The sequence below is a fragment of the Cinclus cinclus genome, chromosome 37, assembly GCF_963662255.1.
Source record: "Cinclus cinclus chromosome 37, bCinCin1.1, whole genome shotgun sequence".
Classification (NCBI taxonomy): Eukaryota; Metazoa; Chordata; class Aves; order Passeriformes; family Cinclidae; genus Cinclus; species Cinclus cinclus.
In genome coordinates, this window is record NC_085082.1 from 289780 (window position 1) to 308965 (window position 19186).

The window sequence follows — 19186 nt, forward strand, 5'->3', positions numbered from 1 at the left end:
AGTTCCAGTCACTCCCAGTACGATCCCAGTGCGACTCCAGTATGATGCCAGTCTCTGCCTCCAGGGCCCCAGTTGCTCACACTTGCCCCCGGTTGCCCCAGCATGCTCCCAGTTTTCCCCCAGCACATTCCCAGTTGCTCCTAGCTAGGTCCCAGTCAGCACCCCTGTGGTCTCAGATACTCCCAGTATATCCCAGTAGCCCTGAACAATCTCCTAGTCATTCCCAGGCACTGCCAGTTACCTCAGCGTGGCTCACTTGCCCCCAGTTGCATCCCAGTTGCCCCTAGAATAGTCCCAGTGCCTCTCTGCATGGTTTATTTATTTTTTGGGGGGAGTGGGTTCGTTTGGAGAATGCAGAACTCCAAAGCTGAGCAGAAAATACCCCTTGGGGGACATTGGGGGGTCCTGGCGGCGGCTGCCGGCAGAGGCAGCCTGGAGGAGCAGAGCCCTGTGTGCCCCAGGATCCCAAAGTGGGGAGCCCAGAGAGGGGGGAGGGCCGAGATTCGTGGGACCCTCAAGAGCCTGGAGAGGGGCAGGGGGGAGTCCATGAATCCCCTGCGCCCCAGACAGAGAATAAGGGGGAGAAGGGACCGTGGGACCCAAAAACCCCCAGCATCCCTAAATAGGGAGATGGAAGAGGGGAGAGCTTTGTGGATTCCTGGGACTCCCAGCAGCCTGGGGAGTGCAGGGACCGAGGAGATGGGGGACCCCCAATACAAGCGTGAGCCCCAGAGCTGGGACAGGGGGGAACCCCTGAACACCAGAGGAGAGGGACCATTCCCAGGAGCTGGTGGAAGGCATTTCCAGGCCTGAATGTTGGCTGTTTGGGAGGTTTTTATGGGCCCCAGTGCCCGGGGACTTCTAGAGATGGACTTGGGCAGGCAGAACCCGCAACACAACATGCTCATCCCTTGTTTCAGCCCAAAGCAGGATTTCCCATTCCCAACCCTTGGCCCGATGGAGGAGGAGGAGGCTCTGAGGAACAGGAAGATGCCCCAGGATAACCAGGCAGGTGAGGAGGAATTCACTGCCCCTTTTAACCCTCTGTCCTGCTCCATCTCTCAGCCCAGCAGGGTCCCCAGCTACAGGACAACCCCACTGCTGACGCCGTCGTGCCGGGGTCGCGCTGGGGGGTTCTCCTTCCCCTTCCCTCTGGCACGGAGGCAAATCCCATCCTCTCCTTGTCCTTCCTCCCCCAGACAAGGAGCTGAGGACAGAGACCATGGAGGACAAATCCCCGCGGCAGAACCTCGAGGAAGAGGTCGTTTGGAGCGGCTCCACGTCGCAGGAATCCAGCGGGGAGGAAGAGCCGCGGAGATCCCGCACGAGGAGGGGCTGCAAACGCAGATCACGGGGATCTGAGGAGGAAAGACCCAGCCTGGGCCGGGCAGGGGGTCGGAGATGGAGCCGGAGCTCGGACCTGGTGGTTCATGAGCAGCTTCATGATGGGGAGAAGCTCCACAAGTGCTTGGAGTGCGGGATGAGCTTCAGATGGAGGAGCAGCCTTACCTGTCACCAGAGGATCCACACCGGGGAACGGCCCTACAAGTGTGGGGATTGTGGGATGGACTTCAGGCGCCGTTCCAATCTGGTCCAACACCAAAGTATCCACACTGGGGAGAGGCCCTACAAATGTGGGGATTGTGGGAAGGACTTCAGGCAACGTTCCAACCTGACCCGTCACCGAAGTATCCACACTGGGGAGAGGCCCTACGAGTGCTCAGAGTGTGGGAAGGACTTCAGGCGCCATTTCAGCCTGATCCGTCACCAAAGTATCCACACTGGGGACAGGCCCTATGAGTGCTCAGAGTGCGGGAAGAGGTTTTACTCCTGCTCCCATCTCATGCAGCATTACCAGTCACACACTGATGAGATACCCTACGAGTGTCCTGACTGCGGGAAGGCCTTCAGGAGAATCTCCAGTCTCATGAAACACCGGCACATCCACACTGGGGAGAAACCCTATGAGTGTGGGGTGTGTGGGAAGAGCTTCAGTGACAGGAGCACGCTGAAGCAGCACCGGAGGATCCACACTGGGGAACGGCCCTACAAGTGTCAGGAGTGTGGGAAGAGTTTCCGGCTGCGCAGCCAATTGATCAGCCACCAAAACATCCACACGGGGGAAAGGCTCTACAAGTGTCAGGAGTGTGGGAAGGACTTCAGGCACTGTTCCAACCTCATCCGTCACCGAAGTATCCACACTGGGGAGAGGCCCTACGAGTGCTCAGAGTGTGGGAAGAGGTTTTACTCCAGCTCCCAGCTCATGCAGCACTACCAGACACACACGGATGAGAGACCCTACGAGTGTCCTGATTGCGGGAAGGGCTTCAGGGAGAACTCCACCCTCATCACCCACCGGCGCATCCACACCGGGGAGAGGCCCTACGAGTGTCCCGAGTGTGGGAAGAGCTTCTCCTGCAGATCAACCTTGGTCAGTCACCAACGGAGGCACCAGTAAGAGAAGCCATGTGAGTGCCCTGAGCGCAGGAAGAGCTTCGTGCGCTGCTCCAACTCCATCCCCCACTGGATGACCCACAATCTTCAGAGCCCTGGTGACCCACATTCCCTGGGATGCAGTTTGGGAAGGCACCTGGCTGGTTATCCTTTTGTTTTGGCCTTATTTTTTGTCTGTCCTCCATCTCTTTGTGCTCCAAAGCCAAGAGGGATGGGCCTGTCCCCTCTAAACCACTCAAATTCCCATGAACACACCTCAACTTCAACCCAGAAGGGCTCCATCCCACCTCCAAGTGGATTGTTCCCGCCTCAAAACAACTCAGTCCCACACGAACCTTGCTGGATTCCACAGTCACCAGGGGGAGAAGGGGTTGGAAGGAGATTGGGAGGAGTGGGATCCAAATTTCGAGCAGTGGGATCGGGATTGTGTGGGACTGGCTGGGCAGCTTGTATTTGATAGCAAATAAAATTTTCGCGGTTCCTGATTTCTGTCCCGTTCACTCTCCGTCAGTTCCAGTTCTGTTTTCAGTGGCGCCTTCTCAGCTGATTGTGTTTGTGTCCTCCTTTCTCTCCTGCCTGTCTCTGCCTGCTCCGTTTCTCTCCCAGTGGCTCCCTTGAGCCAGGGCAGCTCCCAGCAAAGACCCTGCCCTGATTTCCTTCCCAATGCTGGAGCTCCAAGAGCCATGGCTGAAGGTATGAAGGCTGGCAGTGAAATGTCCCTGTAAGATCCTGCTCCACTTGGCTTTTGGCCCCTTCTTAAGAGCTTTGCCTTCAGGGGCAGGAACATCTTTTCCTGGCTGGCAACTGGAATTCCAGACCCTGGGAGTGTGGGCCGTGGAGGACCATCCAAACTGGGATCACATAGGTTTGGATCACATGGACTGGGATTGCACAGACTGGGACCAGATGGATCAGGGCCATCCCGACTGGGATTGCACAAACTGGGATGGCATGGACTGGGACCGTATGGACCGGGATGGCTGCATCGGGACGATGCGAACCGAGGCGGTTCTGCCCCACCCAGGGGTCCCTCCCGTCCTGCCCTGTCCTGTGTAGGGCCCTGCCAAACTCCCTGTGTTAGCATAGGGTTAAAATGTTTCAAAAATCATGGGAATTACCAAGGATTCAGGGGATGGGAAGAAAGGTTGGTCTGGTAGGCCTGGGCAAGGGAACTCGGCCTTTGGAATGAATTAGGTCAGGTGAATCTGCACCTACGTAATCATCATATGATACGATTGTTAAATGTAATGATTGTTTGGTAGTTGAATGTAATTATTGCTTAATTGTAATAAAAATCTTGGGAAACGATATTTGGGGGACCTGATGAAAACTGCAAGAATTGATACTTGGATAAGATCAACGTAGATATGATACCAATACAGGTTTAATAATTAATATACAGCTATATCATGAAAAGGGTATAAAAACACGTCCATCTCAAATCCACGTTGGAGTCAGATTTGGGTTTATACCCCGGCTCCCCAAGCTCTTCAATGAAACCACCTGCATATAATCATCCTGTGATTATGCGTTTCCACGCTAACATTTTGGCGACCCAGATGGGACCTTGTGAGCGCTGCTGAGGACCCCGCGACCCGATCACGCCCCAGCCGGCACCGAGGGATTCTCGGGAAGCCCGTCGGCACCGGGACCCCCCGCCGCTCACAACGTCCCCTGGAGAAAGGTAAGGTGCTTTTACTCTGGCCTGGTTGCCTGCCAGTTAGGTGCAGCGAAAGGCGCGTGTGGTTGGGCTGAGGAATTCCTGGTATTGCCGCGGTGCCGTCCATCAGTCAATCGCGAAAGCGTTGCAGGTTCGGCATCAGTGGTTTATTGTAGCTGTAACACGGAGAAGATTAAACGGATTTTGGGCGGCAGTGCCCCCACACCACACACTTCTCCTTTGGGCTGCTCATTAGCACATTGGAAGGAAGGTAATTTTGGGCAAGAGTTACATAAGGTTGATTGATTATTATAACACTTGGTGGCCGAAATATGTCTTGCAGCATGGGAAAATGTGTCCGGAAAACTTGTCTTTGCCATCTGATGTGATTTCACAGTTACTGATCTTTTGTAAACAGGAGGGCAGATTGGACAAAGTTCCCTACGTTGATTCATTTTTCTATTTGCAGGAAACACCAGAGTGGCTGGTTGAGTGTGGGTTAATGATTGTTAAAGTACCTGAAAACAATAATTGCATGGGTTGTGTCCAAGGGAAGCGTTGTATAGAACACCTGGCATTGGATGAAAAGTTTATATCGGATCGATGATATGGATGGTGAATTGCTGGTAGCCCCCATGGGATCAAGGGAATCTGACCCTACCTCACCTGGCCCGATTTCACCTGACCCACTTACACACCCCCTGCCAAAGGATACCCTCCTCCCTCACCTACTGGTGCTCAGGGATACCCTCCTCTCCCACCAACGCCTCTTTCGCCTGCTCCTGTCTTCCTGTACCCTCCTCTGCCGTCTTCACCTGCCCCTCCTTCCCCAGAAAATGACTAAGATGGAACCGTGATACAGAGATGTGGGGAGGGTGCCACAGGAGCAGATAGTATTGGGAGGCCAAAACAAAAGTATAACCAGCCGAGTGTCTTCCCAGCATGGATTCCAGGGAATGTGGGTCACCAAGGCTCTGCCCAACGTGGGTCCTCACAGGGCTTCCCTTACTGGTGCCTCCGTTGGTGTATGGTCAACGCTGATCTGCAGGAGAAGCTTTTCCCACATTCAGTACACACATAGGGCCTCTCCCCGGTGTGGATGCGCCGGTGGATGATGAGGTTGGAGTTTTTCCTGAAGCCCTTTCCGCAAACAGGACACTCGTAGGGTCTCTCATCCGTATGTGTCTGGTAGTGCTGCATGAGCAGGGAGCGGGAGTAAAACCTCTTCCCACACTCTGAGCACTCGTAGGGCTTCTCTCCAGTGTGGATACTTTGGTGACGGATTAGGTTGGAACGGTGCCTGAAGTCCTTCCCACAATCCCCACACTTGTAGGGCCTTTCCCCAGTGTGGACCTTTTGGTGGCGGATCAATTCAGTGCTCTGCCGGAAACTCTTCCCACACTCCTCACACTTGTAGGGCCGTTCCCCAGTGTGGATCCTCCGGTGGAGGATCAGTGAGGAGCTGTTGCTGAAGCTCTTCCCACACACCTCACACTCATAGGGCTTCTCCCTGGTGTGGATGCGCCGGTGAATAACAAGCCTAGAGTTATCCCTGAAGCCCTTCCCGCAGTCAGGACACTTGTAGGGCCTCTCAGCCGTGTGTGTCTGGTAGTGCTGCATGAGCTGGGAGTTGACGGGAAACTTCTTCCCACACTCTGAGCACTCGTAGGGCATCTCCCCAGTGTGGATAAATTGGTGACGGATCAGGGTGCTATGTTGCCTGAAATCCTTCCCACAATCCCCACATATGTAGGGCCTCTCCCCAGTGTGGATCCTTTGGTGCTGGACCAGCTTGGAACGTTCCCTAAAGCCCTTCCCACAATCCCCACATATGCAGGGCCTCTCCCCAGTGTGGATCTTCTGGTGGCGGATCAATTGGCTGCTCAGCCGGAAACTCTTCCCACACTCCTCACACTTGTAGGGCGTCTCCCCAGTGTGGATCCTCCGGTGGTACATCAGCCTGCAGCTGTCGCTGAAGCCTTTCCCACACTCGAGACACTCGTAGGGCCTCTCCCCAGTGTGGATGCGCCGGTGTCTCATGAGTGTGGAGTTTTTCCTGAAGCCCTTCCCACAGTCAGGACACTCGTAGGGTCTCTCATCCGTGTGTGTCTGGTAGTGCTGCATGAGCTGGGAGTTGACGGGAAACCTCATCCCACACTCTGAGCACTCGTAGGGCTTCTCCCCAGTGTGGATCCTTTGGTGACAGATTAGGCTGGAACGTTGCCTGAAGTCCTTCCCACAATCCCCACATTTGTAGGGCCTCTCCCCAGTGTGGATCCTTTGGTGACGGAGCAGGTTGCAACGGCGTCTGAAGCCCTTCCCACAATCCCCACACTTGTAGGGCCGTTCCCCGGTGTGGATCCTCTGGTGACAGATAAGTCTGCTCCTCCATCTGAAGCTCATCCCGCACTCCAAGCACTTGTGGAGCTTCTCCCCATCATGAAGCTGCTCATGAACCACCAGGTCCGAGCTCCGGCTCCATCTCCGACCCCCTGCCCGGCCCAGGCTGGGTCTTTCCTCCTCAGATCCCCGTGATCTGCGTTTGCAGCCCCTCCTCATGCGGGATCTCCGCGGCTCTTCCTCCCCGCTGGATTCCTGCGACGTGGAGCCGCTCCAAACGACCTCTTCCTCGAGGTTCTGCCGCGGGGATTTGTCCTCCATGGTCTCTGTCCTCAGCTCCTTGTCTGGGGCAGGAAGGACAAGGAGAGGATGGGATTTGCCTCCGTGCCAGAGGGAAGGGGAAGGAGAACCCCCCAGCGCGACCCCGGCACGACGGCGCCGGCAGCGGGGTTGTCCTGCAGCTGGGGGCCCTGCTGGGCTGGGAGATGGAGCAGGACAGAGGGTTAAAAGGGGCAGTGAATTCCTCCTCACCTGCCTGGTTATCCTGGGGCAGCTTCCTCTTCCTCAGAGCCTCCTCCTCCTCCAACGGGCCAAGGTTTGGGAATGGGAAATCCTGCTTTGGGCTAAAACAAGGGATGAGCATGTTGTGTTGCGGGTTCTGCCTGCCCAAGTCCATCTCTAGAAGTCCCCGGGCACTGGGGCCCATAAAAACCTCCCAAACAGCCAACATTCAGCCCTGGAAATGCCTCCCACCAGCTCCTGGGAATGGTCCCTCTCCTCTGGTGTTCAGGGGTTCCCCCCTGTCCCAGCTCTGGGGCTCACGCTTGTATTGGGGGTCCCCCATCTCCTCGGTCCCTGCACTCCCCAGGCTGCTGGGAGTCCCAGGAATCCACAAAGCTCTCCCCTCTTCCATCTCCCTATTTAGGGATGCTGGGGGTTTTTGGGTCCCACGGTCCCTTCTCCCCCTTATTCTCTGTCTGGGGCGCAGGGGATTCATGGACTCCCCCCTGCCCCTCTCCAGGCTCTTGAGGGTCCCACGAATCTCGGCGCTCCCCCCTCTCTGGGCTCCCCACTTTGGGATCCTGGGGCACACAGGGCTCTGCTCCTCCAGGCTGCCTCTGCCGGCAGCTGCCACCAGGACCCCCCAATGTCCCCCAAGGGGCATTTTCGGCTCAGCTTTGGAGTTCTGCATTCTCCAAACGAACCCACTCCCCCCAAAAAATAAATAAACAAACCATGCAGAGAGGCACTGGGACTATTCTAGGGGCAACTGGGATGCAACTGGGGGCAAGTGAGCCACGCTGAGGTAACTGGCAGTGCCTGGGAATGACTAGGAGATTGTTCAGGGCTACTGGGATATACTGGGAGTATCTGAGACCACAGGGGTGCTGACTGGGACCTAGCTAGGAGCAACTGGGAATGTGCTGGGGGAAAACTGGGAGCATGCTGGGGCAACCGGGGGCAAGTGTGAGCAACTGGGGCCCTGGAGGCAGAGACTGGCATCATACTGGAGTCGCACTGGGATCGTACTGGGAGTGACTGGAACTATGCTATGGGCAGCTGGGGGAGCTGGAAACGCACTGGAGCAAAGTGGGAGGAACTGGGAGCAACGGGGACCGTGCTGGGGGCAAATTGCATGAAATCAGGCCATGACTTGGGAGTGACTGGGCTCCTAGTGGGAGTGCCGAGGAAACTGGAACCACACGCGGGGAGCAAGCGGGCTCATACTGGGAGCAGCCGCTTCCGTCCCAAGGACCCCCGATCCCCTTTCCCGGCCATCCCGCCCCTCCAGCCCCAGCACCCCCCGCCGGGATCCCGGGAATCCCAGGGGTCCCCCCCTCTCGGGGTCCCCGCTCTGCCCTTCTGGGGCTCTCCTCTCTCCGGGCTCCCGCTCCAGGAAGCCGCGGCTCTCCCGGGGCTCCCCAAAACCGCTGTCCCCCGCCGATCCCGCCGGTCCCGCGCGGTCCCCACGTGGCCCCGGCAGAGCTCGCAGGGCCCGGCCCGGGAAGCCCAATCCCCACCGCGGGGGGACCCGCATCCCCCCGCCCCCCGCCGGGGCCCTGCCGCCAGCCACCGGGACCCCCAAAAACACCTCCCGGGGACCCCCCGATCGATGTCCCCCCGAGGGGCACCTGCGGCTCCGGAGCCCAGAGAGATCCAAACATCCCCCCCAGGGAACCCCAAACCCAGGGACCCCCCCCCGGGATATTTGGGACGAGCTCCCCCTCCCCGGGCACCTGCGGGATGGGGGGCGATGGTCCCGGGGAGGCTGCGAGTTCAGGGAGCTCCGGAGCCGCGCGCTTGATTCGCTCCTTCTCTGCTCCTGCTTCCTGCTGCCGCTCCGCCTCTTCCTCCCTCCTCCTCCTCCTCCCCCTCCTCATTCCCAGTTCCGAAACCGAACTGGGAGGGGATGGGTCAAGGAAAGGGCGGGAACGCTGAGGGGAAAGGGGCGGGGTCAAGGAAAGGGCGGGAACTGTGAAGGGAAAGGGGCGGGGTCAAGGCAAGGGCGGGAACTGTGAGGGCAAAGGGGCGGGGTGAAGGCAAGGGCGGGAACTGTGAGGGCAAAGGGGCGGGGTCAAGGAAAGGGCGGGAACTGTGAGGGCAAAGGGGCGGGGTCAAGGAAAGGGCGGGAACTGTGAGGGGAAAGGGGCCGGGTCAAGGAAAGGGCGGGAACTGTGAGGGGAAACGGGCGGGGCCAAGGAAAGGGCGGGAACTGTGAGGGGAAAGGGGCGGGGCCAAGGGGCCCTCTGGTTCTAAAAGGGCCTGGTTTGCCCTAAGATCTTCAGAAAAGGGCCTCAAATGCAGCCTAGATCCACCAGGGTTGGCAGAAAATCAGCCAAAGGCCCCTGAAATCCATACAAAGCGGTGTAAAATCACCCAAATGGGGCTCATGTTCTCCAAAAGTGGGCAGCAGTCCAGCCTAAATCTGCCCGGTTGATCCTAGAATCACCAAAATCGGACGAAAATCTGTGGGACCGTAGACCGCGAGCGGCACCAGAACCGGCAGCAGCACCAAGAATGAGACCGACATCAGAATGGAGCCCGAGACCAAGAGTGGGAACAGAACCGACACCAGAACTGAGACCATCAACGCTCCAGAAGCGGAACTAGGCCTGGGACTGAGAAGGAGACCGAGAGCGAAACCGGCCCCAGAGCTGGCCCTGGGACCAAGACTGAGACCAACACCGACACTAGAACCTGCACCGGGAGTGCTCCAGCACTGTCCTGGGACCGACACTGGCACCGGCACTGGCAGGACTCCAGGGCTGACACTGGGAGCGGCGCCGGAACCAGCACCAAGACTGGCACCGGCGCCAGAACCGAGACTGAGATTGGCCCTGGGAGAACTCTGGGACCAGCACCGGTACTGCTACCAGCACTGGGATTGGGTCCGCTCCAAAACCAAGAGCGACATTTGAGACCGAGACTGGCACCGCTATAGGACCCAGGCTGAGACCAACACTGTGGAAGCTGACACAGAGAGAGCTGTGGATTTAATCAGCATTTGCAGTTTGATAACCAAGATGCCTTGGCAAGAACAACCAGAGCTTTGAAGATTACAAAAAGATTGGATCGAGACTGCGACAGGAAAGAAGATTGAACTAAATAAGTAGAAATGTAAAGTTTGTCTGAGTGATGTTTAACCCAATGAATGTAGTAAAAAATTACCGCCTTCCCAAAAAGGGTGTGTAAGCAAATGTAGCTGAGAGTAAATCTGGATTCTGATCACGAGTCAGTCGTCCCTGTCTCTCTCTCAACCTTCGATAAACACGGACACTGGGAGCGGCACCGGGAGCGCTCCAGGACTGCTCTGGGACCGGGACCAGCACCGGCACAGGGAGAACTCTGGGACTGAGACTGAGAGCGGGATTGTGCCAGCACAGAGACTGGTACCGGCACCAGAACCGAGACTGGCACAGATCTGAGACCAGGACTGAGACTGAGATTGGCACTGGGAGCACTCCGGGACCAAGAGTGCAGCGGAACCAGCACTGGGACCGGAACCACTGCAAGGCTGTGGCCGAGATCGAGACCAAGACCAAGACCCAAACTATAACTGAGACTGAGATGGAAACCAGAGCCGGCACTTGCATGGAGACTGGCAGCGCTGTAGGACCAAGAATGAGACCGACACCAGCACCGCTCAGGGACTGAGAATCAGACCGGGACCAGAGTCAGCACCAGGATTGCTCCAGGACTGCTCCAGGACAGAGACCGGCACCGGGAGCGCTCTGGGACCTCCTCGTTCACTCCGGGGAGTTTTGTCAGAGCCCCCGCACGGGACAGGGCAGGACGGGAGGGACCCCTGGGTGGGGCAGAACCGCCTCGGTTCGCATCGTCCCGATGCAGCCATCCCGGTCCATACGGTCCCAGTCCATGCCATCCCAGTTTGTGCAATCCCAGTCGGGATGGCCCTGATCCATCTGGTCCCAGTCTGTGCAATCCCAGTCCATGTGATCCCATTGTGCACCATCCCAGTCTCTATCGTCCTGCGTATCTTTCGGGTGATTTTATGTCAACCCTGGTGGATTCTGGATGCCCTTGATGCCCTTTTCTGCTGATTTTAAACCAAACCAGGCCCTTTTAGGAGCGCAGTTCCCTTTGGCCCCGCCCCTTTCGCCTCAGAATTCCCGCCTTTTCCCGGGCCCCGCCCATTTCCTTCATCCGGACTTTTCATTGGCTTTTTCCCTTTTTCCCCATCCATGTCCCGCCCATCTATTGGCGCTTTCCCCTGCGCATGCTCAGGACGCCGGAAGTTTCCTCAGCGGGCGCCGCCATCTTTTGTCCCGGTCTCCCGGCCCGGTTCCAGCATGTCCGAGACCTACGGTGGGGCTTGGGCATCTTTAGGGGATTTATAGGGGATTTGTAGGGGTTTGGGGGGTTTGTAGGGATTTGGGAGGTTTCGTTTTCTGGGGTGTGTCTATAGAGGGCTCTCTATAGGGAATTTGGGGGGTTCGTTAGGGGATTAGGGAATTTCTAGGGGTGTCTGTAGGGGATTTGGGGGGGGTCTGTAGGGGATTTCCGGAGATGTGTATTTGAGATTTGTGGGGGGGCTATAGGGAATTTGGGGGTTCCGGGGGTCTATGGGGGATCTTTAGGGGATTTGGGGGGTCTTGCGTCTCTGTAGGGGTTTGGGGAGGTCTGGGGGTGTCTCTGGGGGATTTGGGGGGTCTGGGGGCTCTGTAGGGGATTTTGGGGGGTCTGGGGTCTGTATGGGGTATTTTGGGGATCTGGGGTCTCTATGGGATTTTGGGGGTCTGGGGTGTCTGTAGGTGATTTGGGGGGGGGTCTGGGGTCTCTATGGGGGATTTAGGGGGGTCTGGCGTCTCTAAAGTGGATTTTTGTGTGGGTCTGGGGGGTCTGTAGGGGATTTTGGGGGGTCTGGGGTCTCTATGGGAGATTTGGGGGGGTCTGGGGTCTCTATGGGGGATTTAGGGATCTGGGGTCTCTATGGGATTTTGGGGGTCTGGGGTGTCTGTGGGTGATTTGGGGGGGTCTGGAGTCTCTTTGGGGGATTTTGAGGGTCTGGGGACTCTAAAGTGGATCTTGGGGGGTCTGGGGTCTCTATGGGTGATTTGGGGGTCTGGGGTCTCTGTAGGGGATTTGGGGAAGTGTGGGGGATTAATAGGGGATTTGGGGGGGTCTGCGGTCTGTTCATGGGATTTTGTGGGGTCTGGGGTCTCTGTGGGGGATTTGGGGGGTCTGGGGTCTCTAAAGTGGATTTTGGGGGGAGTCTGGGGTCTCTATGGGGGATTTGGGGGGTCTGGGGTCTCTATGGGGGATTTGGGGGGGTCTGCGGTTTCTGTGGGGATTTGGGGGGGTCTGGGGTCTCTATGGGGGATTTGGGGGTCTGGGGTCTCTATGGGGAATTTTTGGGGATCTGGGGTCTCTGTAGGGGACTTGTGGGGTCTGGGGTCTCTATGGGGGATTTTGGGGGTCTGGGGTCTCTATGGGGGTTTTGGGGGTCTGGGGTCTCCATGGGGGATTTTGGGGGGTCTGGGGTCTGTGTAGGGGATTTGGGGGGTCTGGGGTCTCTATGGGGTATTTTGAGGGGTCTGGGGTCTCTATGGGGGATTTTGGGGCGTCTGGGGTCTCTATGGGGGATTTAGGCGGTCTGGGGTCTCTATGGGGAATTTGGGGGTCTGGGGTCTCTATGGGGAATTTTTGGGGATCTGGGGTCTCTGTAGGGGACTTGTGGGGTCTGGGGTCTCTATGGGGGATTTAGGGATCTGGGGTCTCTATGGTATTTTGGGGGTCTGGGGTGTCTGTATGTGATTTGGGGTGGTCTGGGGTCTCTATGGGGGATTTTGTGGGTCTGGGGACTCTAAAGTGGATCTTGGGGGGTCTGGGGTCTCTATGGTGGATTTGGGGGGGTCTGGGGTCTCTATGGGGGATTTAGGGATCTGGGGTCTCTATGGGATTTTGGGGGTCTGGGGTGTCTGTATGTGATTTGGGGTGGTCTGGGGTCTCTATGGGGGATTTTGTGGGTCTGGGGACTCTAAAGTGGATCTTGGGGGGTCTGGGGTCTCTATGGTGGATTTGGGGAGGTCTGGGGTCTCTATGGGGGATTTGGGGGGGACTGGGGTCTCTGTAGGGCATTTGTGGGGTCTGGGGTCTCTGGTTGTTCTTGCCAAGGCATCTTGGTTATCAAACTGCAAATGCTGATTAAATCCACAGCTCTCTCTGTGTCAGCTTCCACAGTGTTGGTCTCAGCCTGGGTCCTATAGCGGTGCCAGTCTCGGTCTCAAATGTCGCTCTTGGTTTTGGAGCGGACCCAATCCCAGTGCTGGTAGCAGTACCGGTGCTGGTCCCAGAGTTCTCCCAGGGCCAATCTCAGTCTCGGTTCTGGCGCCGGTGCCAGTCTTGGTGCTGGTTCCGGCGCCGCTCCCAGTGTCAGCCCTGGAGTCCTGCCAGTGCCGGTGCCAGTGTCGGTCCCAGGACAGTGCTGGAGCACTCCCGGTGCAGGTTCTAGTGTCGGTGTTGGTCTCAGTCTTGGTCCCAGGGCCAGCTCTGGGGCCGGTTTCGCTCTCGGTCTCCTTCTCAGTCCCAGGCCTAGTTCCGCTTCTGGAGCGTTGATGGTCTCAGTTCTGGTGTCGGTTCTGTTCCCACTCTTGGTCTCGGTCTCCATTCTGATTTCGGTCTCATTCTTGGTGCTGCTGCCGGTTCTGGTGCCGCTCGCGGTCTACGGTCCCACAGATTTTCATCCGATTTTGGTGATTCTAGGATCAACCGGGCAGATTTAGGCTGGACTGCTGCTCACTTTTGGAGAACATGAGCCCCATTTGGGTGATTTTACACCGCTTTGTATGGATTTCAGGGGCCTTTGGCTGATTTTCTGCCAACCCTGGTGGATTTAGGCTGCATTTGAGGCCCTTTTCTGAAGATCTTAGGGCAAACCAGGCCCTTTTAGAACCAGAGGGCCCCTTGGCCCCGCCCCTTTCCCCTCACAGTTCCCGCCCTTTCCTTGACCCCGCCCCTTTCTCCTCACGGTTCCCGCCCTTTCCTTGACCCCGCCCCTTTCCCCTCACAGTTCCCGCCCTTTCCTTGACCCCGCCCCTTTGCCCTCACAGTTCCCGCCCTTGCCTTGACCCCGCCCCTTTGCCCTCACGGTTCCCGCCCTTTCCTTGACCCGGCCCCTTTGCCCTCACAGTTCCCGCCCTTTCCTTGACCCATCCCCTCCCAGTTCGGTTTCGGAACTGGGAATGAGGAGGGGGAGGAGGAGGAGGAGGGAGGAAGAGGCGGAGCGGCAGCAGGAAGCAGGAGCAGAGAAGGAGCAAATCAAGCGCGCGGCTCCGGAGCTCCCTGAACTCGCAGCCTCCCCGGGACCATCGCCCCCCATCCCGCAGGTGCCCGGGGAGGGGGAGCTCGTCCCAAATATCCCGGGGGGGGGGGGGTCCCTGGGTTTGGGGTTCCCTGGGGGGGATGTTTGGATCTCTCTGGGCTCCGGAGCCGCAGGTGCCCCTCGGGGGGACATCGATCGGGGGGTCCCCGGGAGGTGTTTTTGGGGGTCCCGGTGGCTGGCGGCAGGGCCCCGGCGGGGGGCGGGGGGGTGCGGGTCCCCCCGCGGTGGGGATTGGGCTTCCCGGGCCGGGCCCTGCGAGCTCTGCCGGGGCCACGTGGGGACCGCGCGGGACCGGCGGGATCGGCGGGGGACAGCGGTTTTGGGGAGCCCCGGGAGAGCCGCGGCTTCCTGGAGCGGGAGCCCGGAGAGAGGAGAGCCCCAGAAGGGCAGAGCGGGGACCCCGAGAGGGGGGGACCCCTGGGATTCCCGGGATCCCGGCGGGGGGTGCTGGGGCTGGAGGGGCGGGATGGCCGGGAAAGGGGATCGGGGGTCCTTGGGACGGAAGCGGCTGCTCCCAGTATGAGCCCGCTTGCTCCCCGCGTGTGGTTCCAGTTTCCTCGGCACTCCCACTAGGAGCCCAGTCACTCCCAAGTCATGGCCTGATTTCATGCAATTTGCCCCCAGCACGGTCCCCGTTGCTCCCAGTTCCTCCCACTTTGCTCCAGTGCGTTTCCAGCTCCCCCAGCTGCCCATAGCATAGTTCCAGTCACTCCCAGTACGATCCCAGTGCGACTCCAGTATGATGCCAGTCTCTGCCTCCAGGGCCCCAGTTGCTCACACTTGCCCCCGGTTGCCCCAGCATGCTCCCAGTTTTCCCCCAGCACATTCCCAGTTGCTCCTAGCTAGGTCCCAGTCAGCACCCCTGTGGTCTCAGATACTCCCAGTATATCCCAGTAGCCCTGAACAATCTCCTAGTCATTCCCAGGCACTGCCAGTTACCTCAGCGTGGCTCACTTGCCCCCAGTTGCATCCCAGTTGCCCCTAGAATAGTCCCAGTGCCTCTCTGCATGGTTTATTTATTTTTTGGGGGGAGTGGGTTCGTTTGGAGAATGCAGAACTCCAAAGCTGAGCAGAAAATACCCCTTGGGGGACATTGGGGGGTCCTGGCGGCGGCTGCCGGCAGAGGCAGCCTGGAGGAGCAGAGCCCTGTGTGCCCCAGGATCCCAAAGTGGGGAGCCCAGAGAGGGGGGAGGGCCGAGATTCGTGGGACCCTCAAGAGCCTGGAGAGGGGCAGGGGGGAGTCCATGAATCCCCTGCGCCCCAGACAGAGAATAAGGGGGAGAAGGGACCGTGGGACCCAAAAACCCCCAGCATCCCTAAATAGGGAGATGGAAGAGGGGAGAGCTTTGTGGATTCCTGGGACTCCCAGCAGCCTGGGGAGTGCAGGGACCGAGGAGATGGGGGACCCCCAATACAAGCGTGAGCCCCAGAGCTGGGACAGGGGGGAACCCCTGAACACCAGAGGAGAGGGACCATTCCCAGGAGCTGGTGGAAGGCATTTCCAGGCCTGAATGTTGGCTGTTTGGGAGGTTTTTATGGGCCCCAGTGCCCGGGGACTTCTAGAGATGGACTTGGGCAGGCAGAACCCGCAACACAACATGCTCATCCCTTGTTTCAGCCCAAAGCAGGATTTCCCATTCCCAACCCTTGGCCCGATGGAGGAGGAGGAGGCTCTGAGGAACAGGAAGATGCCCCAGGATAACCAGGCAGGTGAGGAGGAATTCACTGCCCCTTTTAACCCTCTGTCCTGCTCCATCTCTCAGCCCAGCAGGGTCCCCAGCTACAGGACAACCCCACTGCTGACGCCGTCGTGCCGGGGTCGCGCTGGGGGGTTCTCCTTCCCCTTCCCTCTGGCACGGAGGCAAATCCCATCCTCTCCTTGTCCTTCCTCCCCCAGACAAGGAGCTGAGGACAGAGACCATGGAGGACAAATCCCCGCGGCAGAACCTCGAGGAAGAGGTCGTTTGGAGCGGCTCCACGTCGCAGGAATCCAGCGGGGAGGAAGAGCCGCGGAGATCCCGCACGAGGAGGGGCTGCAAACGCAGATCACGGGGATCTGAGGAGGAAAGACCCAGCCTGGGCCGGGCAGGGGGTCAGAGATGGAGCCGGAGCTCGGACCTGGTGGTTCATGAGCAGCTTCATGATGGGGAGAAGCTCCACAAGTGCTTGGAGTGCGGGATGAGCTTCAGATGGAGGAGCAGCCTTACCTGTCACCAGAGGATCCACACCGGGGAACGGCCCTACAAGTGTGGGGATTGTGGGATGGACTTCAGGCGCCGTTCCAATCTGGTCCAACACCAAAGTATCCACACTGGGGAGAGGCCCTACAAATGTGGGGATTGTGGGAAGGACTTCAGGCAACGTTCCAACCTGACCCGTCACCGAAGTATCCACACTGGGGAGAGGCCCTACGAGTGCTCAGAGTGTGGGAAGGACTTCAGGCGCCATTTCAGCCTGATCCGTCACCAAAGTATCCACACTGGGGACAGGCCCTATGAGTGCTCAGAGTGCGGGAAGAGGTTTTACTCCTGCTCCCATCTCATGCAGCATTACCAGTCACACACTGATGAGATACCCTACGAGTGTCCTGACTGCGGGAAGGCCTTCAGGAGAATCTCCAGTCTCATGAAACACCGGCACATCCACACTGGGGAGAAACCCTATGAGTGTGGGGTGTGTGGGAAGAGCTTCAGTGACAGGAGCACGCTGAAGCAGCACCGGAGGATCCACACTGGGGAACGGCCCTACAAGTGTCAGGAGTGTGGGAAGAGTTTCCGGCTGCGCAGCCAATTGATCAGCCACCAAAACATCCACACGGGGGAAAGGCTCTACAAGTGTCAGGAGTGTGGGAAGGACTTCAGGCACTGTTCCAACCTCATCCGTCACCGAAGTATCCACACTGGGGAGAGGCCCTACGAGTGCTCAGAGTGTGGGAAGAGGTTTTACTCCAGCTCCCAGCTCATGCAGCACTACCAGACACACACGGATGAGAGACCCTACGAGTGTCCTGATTGCGGGAAGGGCTTCAGGGAGAACTCCACCCTCATCACCCACCGGCGCATCCACACCGGGGAGAGGCCCTACGAGTGTCCCGAGTGTGGGAAGAGCTTCTCCTGCAGATCAACCTTGGTCAGTCACCAACGGAGGCACCAGTAAGAGAAGCCATGTGAGTGCCCTGAGCGCAGGAAGAGCTTCGTGCGCTGCTCCAACTCCATCCCCCACTGGATGACCCACAATCTTCAGAGCCCTGGTGACCCACATTCCCTGGGATGCAGTTTGGGAAGGCACCTGGCTGGTTATCCTTTTGTTTTGGCCTTATTTTTTGTCTGTCCTCCATCTCTTTGTGCTCCAAAGCCAAGAGGGATGGGCCTGTCCCCTCTAAACCACTCAAATTCCCATGAACACACCTCAACTTCAACCCAGAAGGGCTCCATCCCACCTCCAAGTGGATTGTTCCCGCCTCAAAACAACTCAGTCCCACACGAACCTTGCTGGATTCCACAGTCACCAGGGGGAGAAGGGGTTGGAAGGAGATTGGGAGGAGTGGGATCCAAATTTCGAGCAGTGGGATCGGGATTGTGTGGGACTGGCTGGGCAGCTTGTATTTGATAGCAAATAAAATTTTCGCGGTTCCTGATTTCTGTCCCGTTCACTCTCCGTCAGTTCCAGTTCTGTTTTCAGTGGCGCCTTCTCAGCTGATTGTGTTTGTGTCCTCCTTTCTCTCCTGCCTGTCTCTGCCTGCTCCGTTTCTCTCCCAGTGGCTCCCTTGAGCCAGGGCAGCTCCCAGCAAAGACCCTGCCCTGATTTCCTTCCCAATGCTGGAGCTCCAAGAGCCATGGCTGAAGGTATGAAGGCTGGCAGTGAAATGTCCCTGTAAGATCCTGCTCCACTTGGCTTTTGGCCCCTTCTTAAGAGCTTTGCCTTCAGGGGCAGGAACATCTTTTCCTGGCTGGCAACTGGAATTCCAGACCCTGGGAGTGTGGGCCGTGGAGGACCATCCAAACTGGGATCACATAGGTTTGGATCACATGGACTGGGATTGCACAGACTGGGACCAGATGGATCAGGGCCATCCCGACTGGGATTGCACAAACTGGGATGGCATGGACTGGGACCGTATGGACCGGGATGGCTGCATCGGGACGATGCGAACCGAGGCGGTTCTGCCCCACCCAGGGGTCCCTCCCGTCCTGCCCTGTCCTGTGTAGGGCCCTGCCAAACTCCCTGTGTTAGCATAGGGTTAAAATGTTTCAAAAATCATGGGAATTACCAAGGATTCAGGGGATGGGAAGAAAGGTTGGTCTGGTAGGCCTGGGCAAGGGAACTCGGCCTTTGGAATGAATTAGGTCAGGTGAATCTGCACCTACGTAATCATCATATGATACGATTGTTAAATGTAATGATTGTTTGGTAGTTGAATGTAATTATTGCTTAATTGTAATAAAAATCTTGGGAAACGATATTTGGGGGACCTGATGAAAACTGCAAGAATTGATACTTGGATAAGATCAACGTAGATATGATACCAATACAGGTTTAATAATTAATATACAGCTATATAATGAAAAGGGTATAAAAACACGTCCATCTCAAATCCACGTTGGAGTCAGATTTGGGTTTATACCCCGGCTCCCCAAGCTCTTCAATGAAACCACCTGCATATAATCATCCTGTGATTATGCGTTTCCACGCTAACATTTTGGCGACCCAGATGGGACCTTGTGAGCGCTGCTGAGGACCCCGCGACCCGATCACGCCCCAGCCGGCACCGAGGGATTCTCGGGAAGCCCGTCGGCACCGGGACCCCCCGCCGCTCACAACGTCCCCTGGAGAAAGGTAAGGTGCTTTTACTCTGGCCTGGTTGCCTGCCAGTTAGGTGCAGCGAAAGG

The 19186-nt window shown here is 57.8% G+C and overlaps 2 protein-coding genes across 2 annotated transcripts in view; one reads left to right on the forward strand and one right to left on the reverse strand.

Annotated features, from left to right (window-relative positions):
- Positions 1–19186, reverse strand: part of LOC134056009 (uncharacterized) — a 262164-nt gene that overhangs the window by 240679 nt on the left and 2299 nt on the right. The window contains exon 2 of the mRNA XM_062512488.1: positions 5161–6590. Within this exon, the coding sequence (XP_062368472.1) occupies positions 5161–6590 (1430 nt within the window). The remainder of the gene's footprint in view (positions 1–5160; positions 6591–19186) is intronic.
- On the forward strand, positions 1500–17998 carry LOC134056010 (zinc finger protein 420-like). Its single transcript, XM_062512489.1, has 3 exons — positions 1500–1850; positions 1935–2454; positions 16601–17998. Exons 1-3 carry the CDS (start codon positions 1565–1567, stop codon positions 17451–17453), a joined length of 1659 nt encoding a protein of 552 aa, XP_062368473.1. The 5' UTR covers positions 1500–1564; the 3' UTR covers positions 17454–17998.